At 43.5% G+C, this 22,874-nt stretch overlaps 1 protein-coding gene across 1 annotated transcript in view; it reads left to right on the top strand.

The window, feature by feature from the left end:
• The window catches only part of galnt9 (polypeptide N-acetylgalactosaminyltransferase 9), an 83,721-nt gene that overhangs the window by 15,018 nt on the left and 45,829 nt on the right, over positions 1 to 22,874 (top strand). Inside the window, exons 3-4 of the mRNA XM_041937530.1 lie at positions 9,640 to 9,806; positions 19,344 to 19,518. Of these exons, the coding sequence (XP_041793464.1) occupies positions 9,640 to 9,806; positions 19,344 to 19,518 (342 nt within the window). The remainder of the gene's footprint in view (positions 1 to 9,639; positions 9,807 to 19,343; positions 19,519 to 22,874) is intronic.

Genomic DNA, 22,874 nt, shown 5'->3' with positions numbered 1-22,874 from the left:
AATAAATTTTATATTTAGAAAGTGAACTACAGCTGTGATACAGTGAGGGCTGCAGGAGATGGATTAGGGAGGGGGGGAGGTAATCAGGGCTGCCAGTGGCATTTATATCACACAGTGTCAAAGAACAATGGCGACAGGCAGAGACACTGAGAGGGAATCTGACGGCCAAGAGAGGTTTCTGAGGGCTTTAGCGGGGATAACAATTCATTTCATCCACGCTGCTTTGTTCGGAGCTCTTTTTCACGCCCAGAAAAATTAGACAAGAGTGGAACGGGGAGGAGGAGGGCGAGCAAAAAGGGGCTCGCTAATTAATAAAGTCAGCTGAGAGTGCCTCTGGATGGGAAGGTTTAAGGAAATTCTCGTCTTTAATCAAGTAGTTTGACAAAAAAAAAAAAAGGGGGATGAGAGGCAAAGGGGAAGTGAGTGTTGGACGAGTGTTGAAGTGGTCGTTTCTGGTTTTAAATGGCACTGACACTCTTTTGTGTGTTTGCATATGGATTTAGTGGCAGGTTCACAGGTAGTGACCGGATTCTGCAGCTTTTCATACACTCTTTTCTTTCACTACTTCTGGATCTGCGTCTCTTTGTAAGCAATAATCCATCATGTGTCAATTTCTGACATGCAGAATATTTTTTGTGCCTGTATAAATAAGCACATAGTCTCCGAGTGGAAAGGAAACATAGCGGGTCAAACAAGATAAAGCTTCAGTCCGTGACAGCTTTTCAATAGGTACACCGCATGATACAGACTTAATACATTTGTTGTGAAGCTCAGTGGAAGTCAATAAAGTGCAAAGTGCAAACATAATTTTCTTTGCTATTTGAGTTTACGCCACTGAAGCAGCATTTTCGAAAACAAGAGAAACATCCAAGTACTGCAAGAGAAAGAGTTGTTCAGAGAAAGTCACAACGCTGTAACTGCCAGTAACGTTATGGCACAAGTGAGGACTTAGGAATAGGGTGTTTTCACACCCAACCTGTTTGGTTCACTCTAAAGTAGCTGTGGTGCGATTGTCTGGGAGGCTTGGTTCATTAAGGCTGATCTGAAAGCTGTCAGTCGAACTCTGGTGTGAAATCAACCAACCACAGAATTTTGTGTGGCTGAAGGATATGCTATGATCAAAGCTAAACGGCTACTAAATCCATCTGCTGGCCGGGAACTGTCAAGGCAGGGATCTCATAAGCGATCGGTATAAGCAGCGGGTATCACACTGTAACCATGGTAACACGTATGTGTGTCAGCGTGCGAGTGTGGTGATTGGTGAGTGAAAAATAATGACGACACGGCAACTGTGCCCTCGTGGTGTGACGGTAAAAGATGCCTCTCTTTCATCCTGGTCACTGTTATGAGCCAGAGTTGGAGTCCAATAATGTTCATAATCAGATATGTCTTAAGCTCTTTGAGACACCAGGGAAGATTAATTGAAACTGAGGATTCAGTAAAGTGCTGCATGGTTTGCTTTCAGTCCCCACGTGGGTCCAGGTAGCGCTGCTGATGATACAGGATGACTGAGGCAAAAACAGTCCAATGAGTGAGTTACCTGTCAGCTCATGTAACTTCATGTTCACAGCTCTGGGGTCTTTTGTACAAGTGTATTTTTCCCTTGTTCTGTACCAAATGAACTGAACCGGAGGTGTGAGAGCGCCTTCGGTCTACCCGCTGTAGCCGGCTGCAGCTCTCCGCCTCATGCCGCATGAAAGACGGTGACACATTTCTGATTCCTCATTCCGATTCTGTAATTGCGTCCTGCGGGCAAAAGGTGACTGCAGCACTGCAGGAGTTAGGTTAAATGCAGGAAGCAGGCAGATCCTGTCTAATGGGCTTTTAATTGAACAGAAGTCATTGAGCCGAGGACTTTGATGACTACAGGGAAGCGAAGTCCATCGCCATGACTGCAAGATCCGCACATTCTCAAGTCTCTGTCTTTTTGTTCCCCATTCATGATAATTACGGCCGCAATTGCCTCTCTCACAAAAACCTGTAATCCCCTTTCACCGCCTGTATTTCTCTCTTGTGCCCTTCACTTCTGCAAGTGACATTCTTAACTGAGATAGCAAGGGACTTAAGTAGGCTCTATATTGTGGTGAGGCTGAGCCTGCCATTCGCCGTCCTTGGGAGGCTTAGGTATGATAACAGATCATTGGGCTGTGAAGAGAAAAACAATACAGGCAGGCAAGCTGATAAGATTACTGATGCCCACAAAAGACACCAAAAGATCTTAAATGTAACTCATGTCACTCATAAATAGAAAAATGCAATTCAAGGCATGAAAGCTGCCTTTTGCCCTCCATTTCTCCTCCTCCAGGAGGATTCTTATTCAATTACACCTAATCGCACTTCTATCTCTATTGTCACTTTGCCGAAGATTTGATGTATATATTGTCAAAATGGTTGTCAAATCCGAAACTATATTGAAGCGCAGCAGATGCTCTGCTTTCCCAAGGACCCTTCGTCTGGTGTTTGTTTGCCTGTGGGAGGGTGATAACCAGAAGGGGAGGCTGAAGAAACAGGCTTACCTCATCTCCTCGGCGTCTGATTCTGCAGAATGGGATCGTAAGGTCTGCGCGGTGCAGGAGCTCCTGCTGCAAATTGTTGCTCTTTCCAGTGCTAGAGTTTATCTCCTGTATGGGGGGGGCTGGAAAAATGACAAGGCAAACGATTATCTTTCTGAGAGGACTGCTTGCGGATTGGAAAGTTGCTTTGGTGTTTCCTGCACTGCACGGGTTACAGAAGGTTAATGTGAAATTTCGCAGCAAATAAGAGCGGCCAGCGGGGAAAAAGTCAGAGGGAGCGGCCGGCTGCAGGCTGGAGGAGGAGGAGGGTGGGGAGGGGTGTGTGTGTGTGTGATAGGAATGCATCTTAATCTGGCGCTCTGTTTCTGTCAAAGCTTGTTCCGGGTCAAATTATGAGGGCTGTCCAGTGAGCTCAGCCCCATTACAAACAGATGAGTCGATCGCTCATCCTGTTACGGCTTTACTAGGCTTCCCCGCTACTGCAGACAGGTACAAATTTAAGGCTGAGCGATTCCATAAATTGGATCTGGTAACTAGGGCAATGGAACTACAATATCACTTTACGATGTCGACACTGAAATCCAGCCTCACACCACATCTCAACTAGAAGCGATGAGGCCGGTTACTCCGGTAATATTCATTAAATGCAGCCTCTCCGCCAGTCGTATAACCGAACGGGAGTGAAATATACATTACTTTGTTTTGCACAGTTGCCACGTCGTGGCTGTGTCTCTGCAAAGAAGCATCGCGGTGCAAAAAGTCCCCCCCTCAAACTCACTGGCAGATTTGTCATTGTATTTATAGACCTGGCAAGGCTGATTGAGAGAGGCAATAGAGGAGGCTGTGAGAGGGAACAAAGGAGTTGCTGAGGGAGAGCATAAATGCACGGGGAAGGACTGAAATGATGCAGCGGAGGGGTTATCAATCAAAACACTTGTGCATTTACTCTTACGGATAGAGCGCCAGAGCAGGGCTTAAAGTATAGATAGACGTACGCAGTGTGCTCCATCATAAACACTCTCTGTGGTTTAGTTTTCCTTTTATTACCTCTGCTGTCAAATACATGTGGGCTGCGGTTATGGAAGTGATTGATAACAGTGCATGAAATTAAGCTTTCCCAGTCCAGAACATCAAGCACTCTCTGACTTGGCCAGCGAGACTGTAGGCAGCGGATTGTCAATCCTATACATGAATCAAGGCCAATATTTAGATAAGGTGGTGCAAGTAATTAAAGTAATGAATGAAATGAATGAAAGAAATGATGTCTGAGTGCTTCTCAGGTGGTTGTTATGTTCCAACCGCCTTAAAATCCAACGCTGTCAATACATATTCAGTTGATGAAAAGAGAAAATTAAGGTGTGGAGACTAAAGAGGGCTGGCTGTTAGGGTGGTTGTTGAGGGAGTACAAATTTCACATGGCAAAAGACAGATTTTAGCGTGACCGCCTGAGCTCTACAGAGCTTTATAGCTTCATTCAGCTTATTGTTTTGGTAAACTCTCACTGTTCTCACAATGTAAGATGGTGGCAGCTATTTTCATTGAAAACGTCCCAAAACCACTCTCCTCTACCTGTCCGACAAAAACAGCAGGCTAACACAGTTAGCGACTAGCTGGGGAACACGGTGGAGCATTTAGCTGCAACGTAGCCTGATATCTTTCTCAGGAGTTGGTGGAGACCAAAACAGAGCTAAAGGGACAGAGAGTGAATACTGGACTCAAAGTCATCAGCTGGCGATAATCACGACTCCAAATTAATGCTAATGTTGTTCTGTATCTGCTGGATAGCCAGCTGTTTGCCAATTAACAAAAACTACTTGGTGACAAAAAACCAAAAAGAAATCTATGCTGTTTTCTTGTTAATGCCATAAAGCCTGTGCCAGTGTCTGCACTGTACATCTGAAATCATTTTAGTGTTTAAAAAAAAGTGAATAGACAGCATCTCTTTTTGCTCTCCAAAGCTAACTTTAGCGACGGTGCACACCATTACCAGCAGCTGTCATTATTATCATAAGTCACTAACTATCTAAATCAGGCATGTCAAACACCTGGCTGGAATCAATTAATCAGCTGTTCTCAGTCTTCAGCTGATAACTAAGTGAACCCTTGATAAAGATTGGTTGGCCTGGTGTGCTCCTCCTTGGTTGGAACAAAAACCTGCAGCCACACGGCTCTTTATGGAATGAGTTTGACATGCCTTATCTAAATACAGCACCTCTGCATTTCATAAACCTTAGTGCTATTGAGCAGTGTTGCTAACTTTTCTCTGACTGACTGATTTTGAGACAATGTTAAATGCTTGACACATCTTATCCTATATATCTTGAAATGTAACTATGCAGACAATAAATGCAGGTCTGCAGCTTATAATTCATACAAAATAATCACAATTTAAATTGCAAACACTAAATGCTTAACATGTCAGTTTCCTCCACAGTCGACATTTTATCATCTTTATAGGGCTAAAAAAAAAACTTATATCAGCTATAAATATCTCTCTGAAACTGAACAAACAAGCTAGCCTCCAAAACCTCCCAGTGCCCTTATTTTCTCACTGTCTTCTACCTGTCCAGTCTCTTTTCTAACATTGTTTGAGGAGAGAGTCCAGTTAAAGTACACGTCCTATTTGCATTTAAAGTTCAGACATTAATTGACAGTTTAAAGTAGTGCCACGGTAAGTTGCATTAGTAGAATAAGCTTACATCCTCATCGAATTAATATTAAAAGCAACCAGCTCAAATTGCATGGGATGAATATACAATGGAAGCGTACCTTCCCCAGATATGTTGTGTTACATCAAGTGATGCCAAAACCAAAGCAGAAATAGCCATAGCCATCTTTAACTCACATTTTTACTGTGATGTGTGAGGCATTTACTATGTGGCTTCACAAGTGAATAAGATACCATCTGCTGTGTCATCCTACATAATTGCTAGTTTCTCTCTTGCCAGTTCTCATTGTTGAAAGGTGAGAAGCTGCTAATACATGCCCGCCACACACACACTCACGCAAACCACTGGCTGTGAAGTACGAGGAGGGTTCCATCGGGTGGAGAGAGGAGGATGTAACTTTAGCACCACGCTGGGATCCATCTGCTGTGTGGCCGTCCCCCTGCGGCCTGACCCCACGGATGCTGCTGACTCAAGCTGACATCCCAGTTCACCGGGGTATCGGCGCGCCGAGCACCAGTAGAGTTCAGATGGCTCACAGCAAGGGCGGAAGAGCAGCAAATGTGCGGTCTTTGAACAAAAACGTGTCCGGGGTAGCATTGCCACACCAGAATTTTGACTTTGACAACAACCCAGCCAAGTTTTGTATCTCCAAGTGCGATCACACAGTGAACAGGGGACAACATCAGGGTTTGATTTCATGCAGAAATAAGACAGCATAACATCAGATTGTACATTCTGTGCTCATCACTTCCTGTCGGCAGTGATCGCATGCAGCGCCACAATTTCATGTGGGCCTTCAGAACAGGTCTGATGTGTTGAGATTATGGATGCCCTTGTCTGTGGCGGGCCTAATTTGTGATGGTTCATTTTTGAATAACATCCTCGCCAAGTGCAGCTTTTCAAGGCCGAATTTCAGCCTCCCTCGTCGGCTCCATCACATCTAATAATCTGTGATCGCATGTGAGACTGATGCATTCTGACAAATCAATATATTGTCTCATTAATACCTCCAGCTTGAATGGTATTTCACCTGGCAAACGCAATATGTCACCTCTTAAACACTGCTCCGCCTTGATGTTTCGAAAAAGATTTCAAGAGCTTAACGGGATTTAGTGAAGCTGAACGAAACGCATAGATTTGTTTACACCGCAGCTGATTTATGTCAACTTGATGTTCTAATATGGAGCAATATTACAAGTGTTTCATTACAGCCAAAATCTCTTGTAAATAATTCAACCACAACAGTTACAATAGCCACCTCATTATCCCTACATAATGAGTCAGCACTGCTGAATAAGATATGTGAAAACATGGAGAAACAAAGGCAGAAGCGAGTGAAATGCGTTTGTCAGCTGTTGCGTTCGGAGCCCTAATTGGAGCAGCATGGAGAGATTCACAAGATGCTGCCTGTGTGTGTGTGTGTGTGTGTGTGTGTGTGTGTGTGTGTGTATGTGTGTGTTTAGTTGCCATAGGGATCAGCTAAGTGCTTCCGTCCAGCCAACAGTTATTTCTGACTTTATTTCTGACTTAAAAGCCACAGTATGTCTGGGCGAAAATACTGTATTTTACTGGAAATAACAGGAAAGTTTGACAGAGTTGAGACTGCCGGCGGAGGAGAGGAACAGCGCTGTCGAGGCTGAGTGTGTGAGGGAAACTCAAGACAGATCCAGTGAATGTGCCGTGTATTCATTAGCACGGCGTAGTGTTCATCTTATTAAATGGGTCCTTGTATGTGGCAGCAGGAGGTTGGATTCCAGTGACAGACGTACCAAAGAGGTTACCATGGAGTCCAGGTATGAGTTCAAGACAAGGAGGCAGAGAGAGGAGTGGTGAAAGAGCTCACTGATTAATAAAGGGAGGCTGGATACAAGGAGGAGGACTGCATTTAAAAGTATTCTTCTACCCCGGCTTTCCATATCATGCTGGTTTTGATCACAATTGAACTCATGTGTACGTGGAACATAGAGAAACCTCGTCATTCATCTCCCGGTGATTCTAACGTTAGCTGACTGTCCGTGTTGGACTTTTCCACATCCGGACACGCTCTGTCATTTCTGCACTGAATGATTTCCCACAGCGATTGAGGACAAAGCCAGTTTGGCTTTTGGCTGCCTGGAGTCTGCTGCATTTACCAATCTGACAGGATCTGGCTTCTCCATCTGACCATTAGTGATGCAAGTGCCACAGTGCAGTTTATCCTCTACATTACAGAAGTCAGCTTGCAGATAACTGCATCCATATTCATATATCATATCTGATTCATTTAAGATAATTATGATAATCTGTTTTTTTTTGTTTTTAGCCTCAAGGGAAGGCACTGCTGGCCTCCTTCAGGATGAATTCTGAACTATAATCTAGCGTCATCATCAGGGCAAAGCTTGAATTTGTGCAATACTTTGGTTGCCTGTAAAACTAATTCCCATCAGCCTCAGCTGTACTTTGCGGTTTGTGCTAATTAGCATTGTTAGCATGCTAACATGCTATGGTAAACATTATACCTGCTAACATCATCATTCTGAGCGTGCTAGCGTGCTGACTTTAGAATTTAGCCCATAGCACTCAGTCGCATACAGCCTCACAGAGCCACTAACATGGCTAGCTGATGACACAGGTGTGCACAGAGCAAACGGAGATCAGAAACCTGGATATGGTGTTTGTGATGAGCCCTGCTGTGCCAGCTTGTGTCTCCGCTCACTCTGCAGGTGGCTTGTTAGCGGAACCTGGAACACCTGAGGACCCCGGGGTGCTCCCAGTCTGGCTGCAGTGCAGTTCTGGGTGACCACGTGTCTTTAACTCTCTACTCTGCCTGCTCCCTGACTTTTGCTTACGTTTTCAACACCCACATACATGCATCCATCACTCTTGCACACATACACCCCTGACTATGCTGATATGTACACTCCACATCTCAATCCTTTACTTCATTTATTTCAATGAAAGACCTTTATGTGAAAACTTTATCATGGTGCGCCTCCCCTTTTGTTGTGACTTCCTGAGACGGGTCATGCACAGTCCTCCAGGGCAGCACAAAGTACTAGCGAGTGTCGTCAGACTTCTCAAAATCAGGACAAGGACAAACGCACAACCAGGATTCTCTCAAAAATCTGATTAACAGTGGAATACTAGAGTCTATGTAAAAACACTTAATGATAAGGGGAACAACAGGATGGTCACAAACATTCATAAGACACATTAAGCTCAGTTTTTAACCTATAATATAATGTGTGAAGATGCTGTGTACCAATAAGCAACTCTGGCTCCTAAAAATTATGTTCATGTACAGCTCATTTGCTTGATCAAATACATCCTGGAGGACAGCAATTTCTACATGGTTGCTTTTTGTTGATAGATACAGTTTGTAGAAACGTTCAATGTCAGTGTTTTCCCTTCATAATGATAAAAAACGTAATCTGGGCATTTTAATGCAAATTAAAGTATACAAATGTGGTTTCTAGGAAATGGTATTAAACATTTTATGGTCTTATAGGAACAAGAACATTACAGCAAATCATGACCTTCTCCTTCTTTACAATGCTGAGTGTAGTGGGTGCTACAAAATGTGACTCGGTCATGAACCTGTCAAACGGAGAAAACAACACATGCATTCCTCTGCTGACCCTGGAGGAGTGTACTTTTTGCTCAGTATAGGGTTTCAGTATGGCAGCTATACTGCAGCAGCAGTCACAGTACAGTGCAGAACATCCAGGTCCGGGAGCTGCAGCTTCACCATCAAATGGATGTGGGCCTTCAAATGATATCTTAGAAGGGTGCTATTTTTTGCCTTGTTGGTTTGGTGCACTGAGAGAAAGTTATCCAGGATACATGCCTTTGTTTTTGGAGAGAAATGTAAGGCTGCATGCAACCTGGGAATACAGTGGGAATGTGACACCGAACGTTTTACACAATGTTTAAGTGGAAAAAGAATCTCAAACTCCAACCAGCAGAAGGAAAACTGTGAAGCTGATTTATGTACATCCATCTGATAGACCATTCCAGGTGAACGTTCAGACTTTTCAAACAGCTGTGGCTAATCACGATTTAATCTGCATCCCATTTACTGCAGGTGTGCACCACTGCACTTGCTCACAGGCATACCTAAATGGAATGGAGCCATCGTTAATAGGAGCTGGTGATATGAAATCTTTGAGCACAGTATATGTATATGATACACGAAATGGTTTGAAATAACCATACCATGTCAGATTTTCTAAATTCTAACCATGACCACACCACAGAAGTCACATTCCCTTTTAGTAGCAACTTCTTCTCCCTCCTCTTGGTTGGTCAAGATGCCTCCTGCATAAACAGTACATCTTTTCTGTCATGTCAGCCAACTGCTCATATGAAGCGCAGAAGAGAGAGAGCGACACATGACTTTCTCAATGAATGATATATAAAAGTGTCAATGTGCAGGTAGTTTTAGCACTTGCTGATATATCTTTCATTTATCTTAACAGGTGTAAGCTGCTGACGTACCCGGAGGACCTTCCTCAGATCTCTGTGGTCTTCATCTTTGTGAACGAGGCGCTGTCGGTGATCCTGCGCTCCGTCCACAGTGTGGTCAACCACACACCAGCACACTTGCTCAAGGAGATCATCCTGGTGGACGACAACAGTGACAGCGGTAAGACCTTCACAGCTTAATAAACAGGATTGAAAACAGATAAGCATCACAATTTTAAGACTTACGTCCTGGTAACATGTAGCTTTTAACCCCTGGTCTCTAACTGCATAGGTCTATCTTGCCAGTCACTAGGCTTAAATCTTTCTGATCATTTCCTTTTTGGATCATGTTTAATTGCGTGTATCCTCTGAGACTTTAAATCGTAAGACCTGTAGATCCTGCAGTTTATCAGCGTCTCCTGCTGTAGGTTTGCTTATTCAGTTGAGACAGTCCCCCTATTTATCATGTTTTCCCTCCCCTGGTGGAAACTGAGGCGTCATACACAGATGAGCTGGTGTGATGCTTTTGGACTCCTGCCAGAGTAGTCAGTTTTCTTATGCTATGGTTTCTGTGCATATTTTGGTATGTGCATTTGTGTTGGTGTGTGTGTGTGTGTGTGTGTGTGTGTGTGACACAGTTTTCTGAGTGTGTTTGTGACTAATGGTTGAAGGGATAGGGAACCCCAGAGGGCCGACTCTTGAACACCAGGTTCTAAAATAGCTTTAAAAAAAAGAGGAAGAGAAGGGATGGGATTTGTCTCGTACTTTTCTAAACTGCTGCGCACTACTGTCTCCATGGCGATGCGGGCAAATGCTTCAGTTGCCTCCACAACGAGATGCCCACAGCAGCTGACGATGCTCGACTCCGCATCCCAAAAGCCTTCCCGTTTGGAGAAGGAGGGACAATGAACTAGATTCCAGACGACATTTGGCCCTCCTTCACTTGGCACAGAGTAACAGGCCTGCCTCCCTCAGGCTGGCAGAGGAAGAGGGTGCATGAATAACATACTGAAAGAAGGCCGAGCAAGAGTCACCACTGGCACGTCTCCACTCCCCGCCGAGGCTCTAACTGCCCACCATTAAACAGGAAGCTGTTAAAAGCCAGTGACCAGACGAAGATGGAAGCCGACCCCTCTTCTCATCATGTCATTATTTCAGTGTGCCCCACACATTTTGACACTCATGAGGGTTTTCCTGATATACAGGTTTGAAGGATGACGCTATTTTCACTGTAAACACATTTTCTGACAGTATTTTATTCTACTTCTCCTCCTTCCCATAAAATGTTATTATTGCAAGAGAAACAGCATTTTGGCTCTCGCTTTCAGAGAACTCAGTTATCTGAATTATTTCAGTACTTGGTGCGATTTATCAGCAGAAATGTAAGGAATACTTTGAGGCTGCTGTTTCCCTGCGACTCCAGAACAGGGTCCAGGCCAGCTCTCTCATGGAAGTGGTTAACATTGCCTGCCTATTTTCTTATTACACAAGCCTGTAATCAGAATAGACTGGTGAGATTCATCCAGCTATTAACTGTCTTCTTCCTAAGGTCGTCCCCACTACCCTCACACTAGCAGCCTCAGCAGCAGGGCTTAAAGGTACTTTGTGAGACTGCTTTAGTGAACGACGTAGGAAAAAAAAATGGTAGGAAAAGGTTATGATGTCAGACAGTCGTCGTCGTCACTTTAACTGTGTACTTTAATTATTCAGAGGCTTACAGCAGTATATTGATCACATGTTCTAAATGCAAACGAACAGAATTGAATAAAATCACAATTCGATTCCTTTCGTTTTCTCCATCTTGCTATTCCACTCACACCCTCCGTGCATGTTGAAGGAGATGGCTGGAAGTGGGAATGCAAAAAGTTCAAAAATCGATAAAATCTGCAACAGCTACTCTCGCAGTGGATTGAGCGCGAACACGATCACCACCAGCAATCGCGAACCCCCGTCTCATCCTCAGCCTGATACAAGCCAGAGGAGCTCAGCTTGATCCGAGTGATGTCTTAAGATGGAAAAACTCTGCTCGGTCTGCGAGATGAATTCTATCTATTTTTCTAAAATGTAGGAGTCTTGCACCTTTTTACTATCCCTGCATGGACAGCCTCCATTAGATGACCTGTGAGCACGAGGTTAACCGAGTTTGATCACAACCAAGAGGCAACATGACAAACAGCTCAGGTCATGAACCAATGTTTGGCTAAACTTTCTACAACCCTGATTCCAAAAAAGTGAACGCGCTGTGGAAAACATAAAGTCCTTTTTGACATATACTCAGTGTCAGTTAACACACACTCACACATACAAGCCCCTCCCCCACGGGCATCACAGTGCTAGATGGTCTGCCCGTCTAATTAAAGACCTTTAATTTGTACAAATAACATTGTTGGAAAGTTAAGGTTCTTCTGATTCAATTGATGCAAACCATTTAAAGATACAATCACAACAGCAGGTACAATCAGCACCAACAACAAATAAAGAGCCATTGATTATCAATAAAACTTGTTTAAACGAAGTGGCTACATTGGCAAAGGTCCAGATGATCCAATTCAGCAAAACTTTTAGTCCAAACACTAATAATCAACAGAAAGCTGTTCTATTATCGCAAATTAGCTGGCAACATGCTAATCTTCCGTGCTTTCTTCATTATAACTCCAGTTAGCATGCATGTGCATGTTGGTCTCAAGATGGCCGCTGGACTCTGACCTTTTGATTGACACCTCACTTGACCAATTAGGATCTTCCATTCCATCTCCACAGCCGACAAGAGTCTGTGTTGACGGGAAGAGCCTCGTTCTCTTCTTTCGGTTAAAGATCGAGCCAGTTGCAACTGACTGTGCAGATGACTGGCTATTCATATAGCCAATGAAATTCTGAAAATGAGAATATGCTACTTCATTGGGTCCAGCCAAATCAAGGAATTCAGTGCAATTTGAAATGAGAAATATAATAAACGGCCTCGGTGTGAAGATATGTTGTAAATATAAGGATGGATACACAACATATAAATATAGTGGTTTAAATAAAGATCTTTTTTTGAAGAATGCCTAGACATATCTTTAGATATAAAAATATTCATTTTCTGTGGTTTTGTTATGAGTTTTGACTGAACTTGGACTAGGATAAGGCTTCGTGCTGTGGTCCCATTGTGTTTTCAGCTAACAAGGCCTAGAAATAGTCATCTGCAAGCATCTATCGGCAAAAAAACCCCAAAACAAAACAAAACAAACAAACAAAAAAACAGGCAAAAATAAAAACCCTCTACTTCATGTAGATAGATGTTCAAACATCTATTTCTCAATGCCAGTAGAGCTTGCAGTAATTCTGACTGCTGACTTTTTCTTACTTATTTTTGCCATTCTAAACCTATTTTACTGTCTAACCGCCATCTCCTCTTACTGCTGTTTCCTTGGTGTTTTGTTGTTCTTTTTTTCAATTGGGTGGGATGGCTGGGCAGGTATTGGAGACATGCAGGTCCAATAATCGATAACCAACTCTGGTTCTTCTTTCTCTTTTTCTGGGCTACAGGTCCACTTTTTCATTTGGAACTCTTTTTTGCCCTTGTTCTGTCTCTGTAACTTAACGGCCTATTATCTGCCCTCTCTTTTTAGGTTGCTCATAAGGTCTCCTGAATTGGGCATCGACATCCTTTCTTCTGTCTTCCTTGTCACTGCTATAATCAATAATCTTTGATTAACGATTAAGGATTAAATGACCATGTGTCATGTGAAAGGTGTTGCTCATAGTGATGAACCAATAGGGAATTTTCATGCGACTGCAGTTTCCCTCAGCTCTGCAGTGCATTTACCATCTTTAAATACATTGTTTTGGTTTTGGCACACGACTTCATTGTTTTGGTTCACTCTCACCGCTCTCATCAGTGTCATTATCAGCAGTAGCAGGTGTTTGTTTTCAGCAAAAAAGCCCTAAATACGCATTGCACGCTACCTGCCCAATGCCAAACGGCAGACAGGCAAAGTCTGTTAGCAGATAAAGGGCCAGATATTTCCCTCAGGAATTAGTGGAGAGGAAAACAGAGCTAAAAATGGGTGCATATTGGACTCACATTTGCCTGAAACATGACTCCAAATGAAGCTAATGTCGCTCCATGTCTGCTGGATCTGTAAAAAGGCATCTCTTTGCTAACAGGTTCACCGTATCAGCTTCATGAGGTGACAGTGAGTCAGTGTTATTGCAGTGCCTCCAGGTGGCCAAAACAAAATCACGCAGAATCGACAAAACGAGACAAGCACAACTGAACAATTCATACATAGACTATGTCTTGCTAAGTGTGTATGTAGTCTTAGTAACCACCTTCATCAACAAATGACACGACTGACTTATATCCTGATATTTAAATCACAAAACTGGCATCCCATTCCCACTAATTAGACCCTGGAGATTGACCCAGTTTACCACAATAACACTCCAGGCATGGAAACTCATTAGAACTGTTGGAATAAAGTTTTGTCCACCCAGCTGGAGCTAAACTCACAATGAACCTAAACTTACAATGTCTGCCTCTGTCACTTCTTTAGTAATCTCTACTGGAAAGCATCGCAAACTCATGTTTCACATTAGACTGTCATGTGCAGCTCACTGACATCACGCCACATGACTATTAGGTGCTGTCCACCCGCGTTGTTCGTGTTTAATACGGGGTCAGATTCAGGTCGCTTTCTGTGAACCAACACATCTGCCGGCGGCTCCGACTGTATGTTTACCATCGGTGATGATAATTTGTGCAGATGTGTGAGCTGTTCCTCGGGAGCCGCTCTGCTGTGACATTAGACAATTAACATGCAGGCGAGACTGCTTGACCTTTTCTGGATGGCTCTGTCTGCCCCCTCTCATTTAAACAAGGCTCCGTGAGACGAGTGGAGGTACAGCCGCGCTCACTCCTGGCATAATAAATCACACGCAGGAAGCATGTTTGCCTGGTCGCTGCGACACGTTTCCTTTGCAGGGACAGCCGGTGACATTTATTGGTGGCTGAGGGGTTTATTCACAGCGCTGGTTCCAGAGGTCTGAGCTACACTCGCGTTCCCATTGATGAGCTTTGGCTGTGTGTGTGCGTCGGGAAGGACGACTCCAATTCATTGTTGTTCGCCATGTTAGCGGCAAGGATAGGCTTAATGAGCCCTACAGGATTCAATCCCAGCAAATACCACCACCAAATTGATAACTTAATGATTCATATAATGAAAACAGGATATAAACTGAAGACCAGTTGAGTACAGCTTGTGTTATTAATTTCAAGGCGAGCTGAATTACTGTAAGCATTAAATCTAACTAAAGCTTCTGAGTGGAGGAGTGGCTCAATAACATACTGCAGGAAATGTGTTCGACACATTGTCACACTCGCCAAAAATGATTTTGAAATAGATCCTGTTTGTAATTATTGAGCAATGATCTTCCTTTATTCTCATTCGGTCCAATTCATTCGAGTTATGTTTGAGTTCTCTGACTTTATGTTCCATTAAAAATCAGCTGCCTCCAAATGAGGGGCCGACTCTTCAGTTACAAAGAACAATTCGCGAGCTTGTCGCTCTAGTCGAGACACCCAATCACACATCACTCTGTCAAACCTCACCCGCAGCATTCAGTCACCGCTGGCAGCCAGGAAGCGCAGTGTGTTTTCATCTGTGGAGCAGATAATACAACCAGCCAGCATTAGAGTTAATATATGAAAAGCAATGAAGAGGGGTGATGAAGAGACAGAGAGCAGAGAGAAAGAATTTAATTCAGCTTACAGAGTGTATCCCTGACAGTTGTTCTCATCATTTATCTGTCAGTGATTCAGAGAAAATCGGGCGTAATGTTGCCTGAGTGGAATTTAGAGCGAAGTGGATGCAACAATGCTAAGAGCAGGTTAAGGGTGGAGGAGACCAAAAGTACAAACTCATTTACCGCAGTGCTGATTCCAATAAACGTGTGGGACGTGGATAACCTCCGTATTGCCAGCGCACAGACTATTTCCACAAAGCACAGGTCGACTGCCAAAATGTTTCCCACCATGCTGCAGCTCAGCATTTGGATGTTATTCCTGACAAGCTGTTCTGCTGGGACAAGGAGTGTCATTTTACCTTGGCTACAACTCTTTTTTTTTTGTCTTTTGTGAATATTTAATGAACATCACATTACTTGTGGTGAGCCAGTTTACCCATTAGGTAACGCCGCTAGTCTGCTTGTGATCGATGAAAGCGATCAATTTCAGACTTGTTTCTGTATCAGTGTCTGAGACAAGTCCATAAGTCCACCGCTAGAAGAATGTGGCTTGCGGAGCAGAAGTAAATCCCTTTTCTCTGAAGGTGATCATCTTACTCTACTGGACCGTTGTAAGTACACAACAACACAACACTGACGGGAGCTGAGGTTGAAACAGAAAATCCTGGGGGTTATTTTTAAGGTTTTAAGGTATCCTGCTCGTTAGTGAGCATATAGGAGACAGAAAGTCAGAGGATGTACCTCAAGCTTTGCTGCATGGAAGTGAATTCTAAGGTTTTACCAGTTTAAATAATCAAAAGCATGTTTAATACCTCCCTGCCATCTATCTTTAACACAGCGGCTTCCATAATCCCCCATGTTGCCAAAGGAATTTATGGTGCTCCTTGCGCAGTCTACTATGCATTCATTTTGAATTCATAGTATGATGGATAGTTATTTATCCTGTTCAATGTTGCACTGCCAGTCCTTTAAAATGTATGCCATGCTCCATAACTCTCCTCCCATGGATGCAGTCCAATGTTTTATTTTCTGGGATCAGAGGGAGGCCCATAACTTTTCTTCTTCCCAGCAAAGCCTTGTAATTATTACACTCTAATAGCTTTTATCATATTGTAGCTGCAGGGTAGGCCGATGATGAAGGAGACCTGTTGCACAGGGTCTAAACCTTTAACAGTGCATAGAGAACCAAATTGCAAACATTTTTAGACCCTCTAAGAGGCACAATGCCGCTTTAACAGCCACTGATCCAAATGGGAATGAGGTAAAGCTGAGCCTCATCATTTATAAATGACTTTACGTGACATTAGTTCAAGTGTCTGTACCCACCGCTCTGAGATGCTTTATACCAAAGGATGGAGATGAAAGAGGAGAGGTCTAACTTTGATAAGATTTTTTTTTTTTTTTTTTTTTTTTGTCTAGTTTTGCTTTTCTTTTGATTTTTTTGTGAGTGGAAGAGGTCACCCAACACTAAAGGTTCCTGGGATAAAAGTAAACCTAAGTCATGTTTGTGAGGATGAAATGCTCTAACATCCTAACTTCACATTAGACAGTAGCAGAGGAAGTACACAGATCCTTAGCTCAAGTACACTTAACTTAAAGTACCAATAGAACAATGCAAAAATACTCTATTCCAGGCAAAAAAAAAAAAAGTTCTGCAAACAGCAGAACTGTCAGCACAGTGAACTTAGAGTATCAAAAGTCAAAGTAATGACCTCTGTTTTACAGAAAAATGTCCCCTGTGTCCCCTTACATTTTTGATGCTGATGCATCACTGCACAGGTACTATTTTACTGTTGTAACTCTTGTTTTAGTCCATTTATTCCAAAGGTTCAGGTGCTCCAACAAATCACAAGATAAATCGGAGGGTTTATCCTGAGCAAAGAAGTAAAAAAAACATTGACCAAACAGTTCTTTATATCTCACCTTGACTTTTTCTGAAATCATTTAACATCTTTGGGACAGTTATTTCCATGAAACCAGGTGAGACATTTAGTGGAGAAATCATTCTTAAGCGGAACTGCTAACAAGCTGCGAACTCGACACTGCTTTTCTTTAACAATGCTTTGTATTTCTTAAGATTATCAGTACTCAAGTACAAGTATGGATGTAAGAAGTTTCTATCCACCTCTGATATCAAACAAACACACTCAGAGACAGTCAGCATGTTGTTGACCGGTGGGAGAAAGCACACACAGACATGAGGAGAGTGCAGTCACAGCGCTAACCACTGAGACTCCCTGCCACCAATTTGTTCATGTTGAACATGAGAGCGGCAGTCAAACAGAAAGCAACACAACCACAGACAGAAAGACAGACACCAAGTTCCCATGACTCAGTTGTCGTTTTAATTTGGTGTCAAATGCTAACGGCCCTTTGCTTCAAGGGTCACTGCTTCCAAATTCTCTCCCTGCAGCTGTCTCCTCAGTCACACTGACAGGGGATTAGACTGCCATTTTTTCTTTTTTTTTTTTTACTTTAGCTGGCTGATTTATGTTGCGAGCCAAAGTCAGAAGCTAGGTGTGGAGTGCCACAAGCGCCCTTATTAATCTCTCCCTCTGAAAGTGGAACGCTCAGCAGCAACCCAGAGGAGGAGCTCAAACAGCCATCTATCCTGCGACGAAACACAGACAGCAATTTGTGCAACTGGCTGTTTACCCGGCAAGCTTTGTTTCCAGCGATGACAGCCGGCGTCATGTGTGCGAGCCGAGCAGGAGGGATGTTTTAATACAGCCACAATAAAGACGTCAGGAGAGGAAGGCACAGAGTCACGCTGTGCAGCAACTTCTAGCAACCTTGATGATTGTCTGAGATCGGCTCGTCAAGTGAATGCGGCTTCTCTTGATTTAATTAGATTTGATATTTTGAATTTAAAAAAATAACGCGTCTTCGATGTCAGTGATCAGAACCGCTTTCTGCAAAAATAAATGGATGCCCGGTAGATCTTTTGCCTTTCTCATCACTTTGGTCTCCTTTTTATAAAGCAATAATGAGCCGCTAAACAAAAGATCCCATCATATTTTCTCCTGTCGATATGTATAAGGCTGCCACTTACCAGCAGTGTGAGGCACTAATTCATTACTCATAATACGGTATAGTTATGTGATATTATTTTTTGTAGCAAATACTGTGAGGAGATGCAATTTGAAAGCAATTAGTAATTAGGCCCACATTCCAGTTCTGTTTCAGCAACATTTTGGTGGGGTTGGCTTCTTTACTGCATTTACCCAAAAAACGCTCACCTCCACAGCATGCAGTCCAATGGGATCGTGGCATTGATGCTGGACGTTATGGCAGCTGCAGCTTTACAGGAGAAGCGTTGTCTCCGAATCCTCCAGTTCTGTCACTCTGTGATTCCACTGCGACTTCATTAAAAACTGTCAAGCGTGACAAAATATATGAGGGAGGGTGAGGATGCCAGGTTAGAAAATTGATATAGTGCTTATTTTCATTCTGATGTCGCTTTGTGCCGCTCCTCCTTCTGTGCTCTGCCTCTCGCAAGCTACACGCTAAGCACTGTTAGCTTGCCGCAGGGGATGGAGATCTGGGAGGGTGACAAGAAATTACCAAAAGGAGGAGTGAAGTAGGTCCAGAACTGCCTACATGCGGCCTTGCTCGTGTTAGACGCTGGTGCGCCTACCGTCAGGAATCCCCTCCGGAGTGCTGCGTGCAGTTAGCGGTGGCTAATGCTAAGCTAGGTGTTAGTGGTCAATAAATACTTCCAATAATTTTGCCCCATTTTCTATTTCTGCATTAACAGAGAAGTTAAGTTTCAAGCAACTTGCCAGACAAAGGTTTCCATAATTATACCTTAAAACTAATCCACTGATGTCTAAATAAAGAATAAAGACATGACATAAGCACTCTTTGGCAAATTAAGTAAAAACAGCTCAACATGAGTATCAGATTATCTTGGAAACACATTATCAGTGTTCGTTCACTGTCATTTGGACGCCAGTTAAAGGAATATTCTCTCTCATCTGCCCTCTTTCAGTGGAGCTGAAATTCAACTTGGACCAGTACGTGAACAAGCGCTACCCGGGCCTGGTGAAGATCGTGAGGAACAGCAAGCGGGAGGGCCTGATCAGAGCCAGAATACACGGCTGGAACGCGGCCACGGCGCCCGTCGTCGGCTTCTTTGATGCCCACGTCGAGTTCAACACTGGCTGGTAAGAAAAGGTCATGTTGAACACGACAAGGTCCAAGCTGTTTCTCTGTCCTCTCTCACCTTTGCCTTCGCGGTTTGCTTTTTATGTTTTCAGCACAGAAGGATGTCATGTAAGATCATTATCGTTGAGACGTGCAGTTTAGTCTGCCCGAAGCGTTTTGACATGGTGCCAGGCCGTTTTCTGACTGAGACAGCACTTTTCAGCAGAATGACCCTTGTTATTAGTAAGGGTTTACCATTAATTAGCTTTTTTGCTTTTAAATTGTGAGTAATGGGTTTTGGTTTGAGCTGAATAAAAAGACACCGCACTTTAAATGACACTACCTGTCCAAGAAATACACACTTATGACAAGAGAGAGAGAGCGAGAGCCAAACACGGTGGAAGGCGAGTGTGAGTGTAATTAAAGAGGGAGCTCAAACGTTGAACATTTCCACATTATTTTACCTGCAGGCTCTGGCCTTATTTTGCGATATGAAATTACTTCTGGGGGTCTCAGAACAATGTCTGCATGCTGCTCAAGTTTACCAGCAAACAAGTCACTCAAATCAATGTAATTGGCACCTAATTTGAGTGTGTCATGCTGTCAGTGTTTGAGGATGCAGTGTAGCTCTCGTTCCCTTGGAAGCTGCCTGGGAGGCAGGAGGGGGACAGGGAAGCATGAAGGAAGAAGACGAGGGCTGGAGAGCGGGGGAGAAATGTTTCACTTCTGCACTGTTTACAGCGTCCCTGGATGCAGTTCTAACTAGATATTAGGGATGCACACAGACATTCAGACATTTTTCGCAAATGAACGGATAATGTGGTCTGAACTAACAGGGAAAGCACAAGCAGAGGAGCCTGGTCTCACTCCCAGGTCGTCAAACACCAACGTTTTGTCGTGCATTCGACTCGCAAAGCCTTCCTGCCAGAGAACCTCTCAACCTTGTGGTTAACGTCGTGCAACAGTCAGAGTCTGGTGAGGTTTCGGCACCAACAGTGTTTGGTCTGGTACCCGGTCTTCTGGGTGAAGATTGTGTCTGTATGAGACACAGAGGGGCGTGACAAATCGTTGATAGTTGACAATAGTGATAACAGATAGAGGGATAATGAACAAGCTGCTCAGAGTCGTTACACAGTCAGGTTTAAATACACAGAAATCATACACACACTGCTGCAATACAGTGGTGACAGGACAGCGCTCCACATTACTTGACTCATAGTCATCAGATTCAAGCTTTTCCTTCAGTATTCAAGCAATCCAGCTGGTTGGTGTCTGTACAGTGTGAACGGGAGCTGCTAGTAGCCGAAGCTACAAAGGATGATTTTCCATGATGTGGATTTGCCAAAACCCCAACCTCAATAACTTTGAATCAGTTTGTACCAGATTCGTTGTGCAGTGCAGGGTAAAGCCTGACCGACGTGACGCAGGTGTGATCTGATAATGAATCCTCGCTCTTTGTGTGACTTGACAGTGGACAGAACCAGATCAGTGGAAGTTAGGGACCCTCTCAAACGAGCATGCAACGTTTTTCAGATTTTTGTCCTTTAAAAGTTAAAAATACTGTAGCATGATTGTTTGCAGTGTGTGTGGAGAGTTATAACTGTATCTCAGTATATATACACACACACTCACATTTGTAAATCTAATGCACACTTAGATGTTCACACATTTGCTGATAACATTGCTACCATACAGGCCCCTGTGTTTTTTGTTTTTGCATTCTGCAAGCATTTTTTTTTGCTTTCATCTGGATGTCAGACTTCCTTTTTTCCATCATGCAGTATGGCCAAATGAGTCATGGCCCCTGTTTTATAAATGATCAGAAATTCTTATCATCATTTTTTAGTCATAGACATTTCAGATCATCTTTATCCTGGCCTCCTCCCATTATCTACACAACCTCCACTGTTTAGAAAAATATGACCTCTACCAGCAAATACTGCCATGCTCACACAACATGGAAACAGTACTGACACGCCAGTTAAAGCAAGCTTTATGTTCATTGCATTAACTGAAACAGCACATAAGAAGGTCACGGACTCTCTTGAGGTTTATTAAGATAACATGAAAGCACTAAAGGTCAGGGTGAGCGTGACCCTGCTTATAGAATTAATTAAGCGTACACATACTGTGTACCAGCCATTTACTGTACCACAGAACACAGTGATCCTGTAACCCCTGCACAGGAGTGATGTGATGTACCTTGATCGTTGCCTCGCAGCACGCTGTTTTGGAGCATGAATGGGAACCTCGGGCCTGGAGGCTGTGCAAGATGAGCTGCTCAGCCAGCAAGCAGCACTCAGGGAGAAGGTTGCATCATTGCCTAAGAGCATTACGGATAATAATTGATACCCTAGTGGTTCCCTCATCTGCTTGCCCATCTGTTCTCGTTCAAAAATAGCCGTGCCTTTCATGCCCCCACATAACCCGTTCACCTCTGTATAGGTTTCCTTCCTTGTCAGTACTCTCGCTAACAAACACCCTCCACCCCCCGGCTCTACATGCCGAAGCTGTGTCGGCAAATATCCTTTGAGTTAGTTCACCTGCTGCCATCGTGTGAAACACACACACACACACACACACCCTCACCCACAAACCTGCCTCCATCTTCCTTTGATAGCTGGTTGCCTTCTTTTTTTTTTTTTGTTATGCTGCTTCAGATTTGCTTTTGCATGAGGTTTTATTTACAGGAGTCAATGAAAAGTAGAGCAGAATGCCTGTGATTTTTCCACAAGCAGGTGCTGGGTAAAGAGATATAGCAATGGAGGAGATGACAGGAATCTTCTACAAGCTTGTTCATGTTGCTTACACACCTTTGTGTGTGTGTGTGTGTGTGTGCATTTGTTGCCTACTGTATGTGTGCAAACCCTCTGTGCTGCTCTTTTATTTAAATAGATTCACTTCGTGGTAGCTACACTATCTATTTATTACAGCAGAAGAAGCCCCCTATTTATCATAATATAATTATTCACCGCTGCACATACAGTGATAAGTGAGATGGATGGTTCCTCTAGATGTTGTGGTGAGTCTCCCTCAATGACCTTGTATAGACGCTGCCCGTGCATACTGAGCCAGAGACAGCGCTGCCAGCTCTCAGCTGCAGTGTTGGGATTCATTGGCATGGCGTTTCCCCCGGGGGGCTGTACATTTGCAGCTGAAACGTATTGCTGGTTTGCATTACTGTTAAAGCAAACATAATTGTATCATACTGTACAGCGGACTCGACAGCTGTACACACCATGTAGGTTTATGAGGAGTTAAGCGAGCGGTCTCCAGCACGGAAGCGATGGAATCTGATTTACAAGGCTTTGCTCTGCTTTAATACCAGGATATGAAATCGTTGCCTATCATTAATGTAGTATTGCATCAGCTCAAT

This window comes from Chelmon rostratus, chromosome 5 (genome assembly GCF_017976325.1).
Source record: "Chelmon rostratus isolate fCheRos1 chromosome 5, fCheRos1.pri, whole genome shotgun sequence".
In the NCBI taxonomy this organism is placed as follows: Eukaryota; Metazoa; Chordata; class Actinopteri; order Chaetodontiformes; family Chaetodontidae; genus Chelmon; species Chelmon rostratus.
The sequence above is the reverse complement of the archived record's forward strand: the minus strand, read 5'-3'. Positions and strand labels throughout refer to the sequence as shown.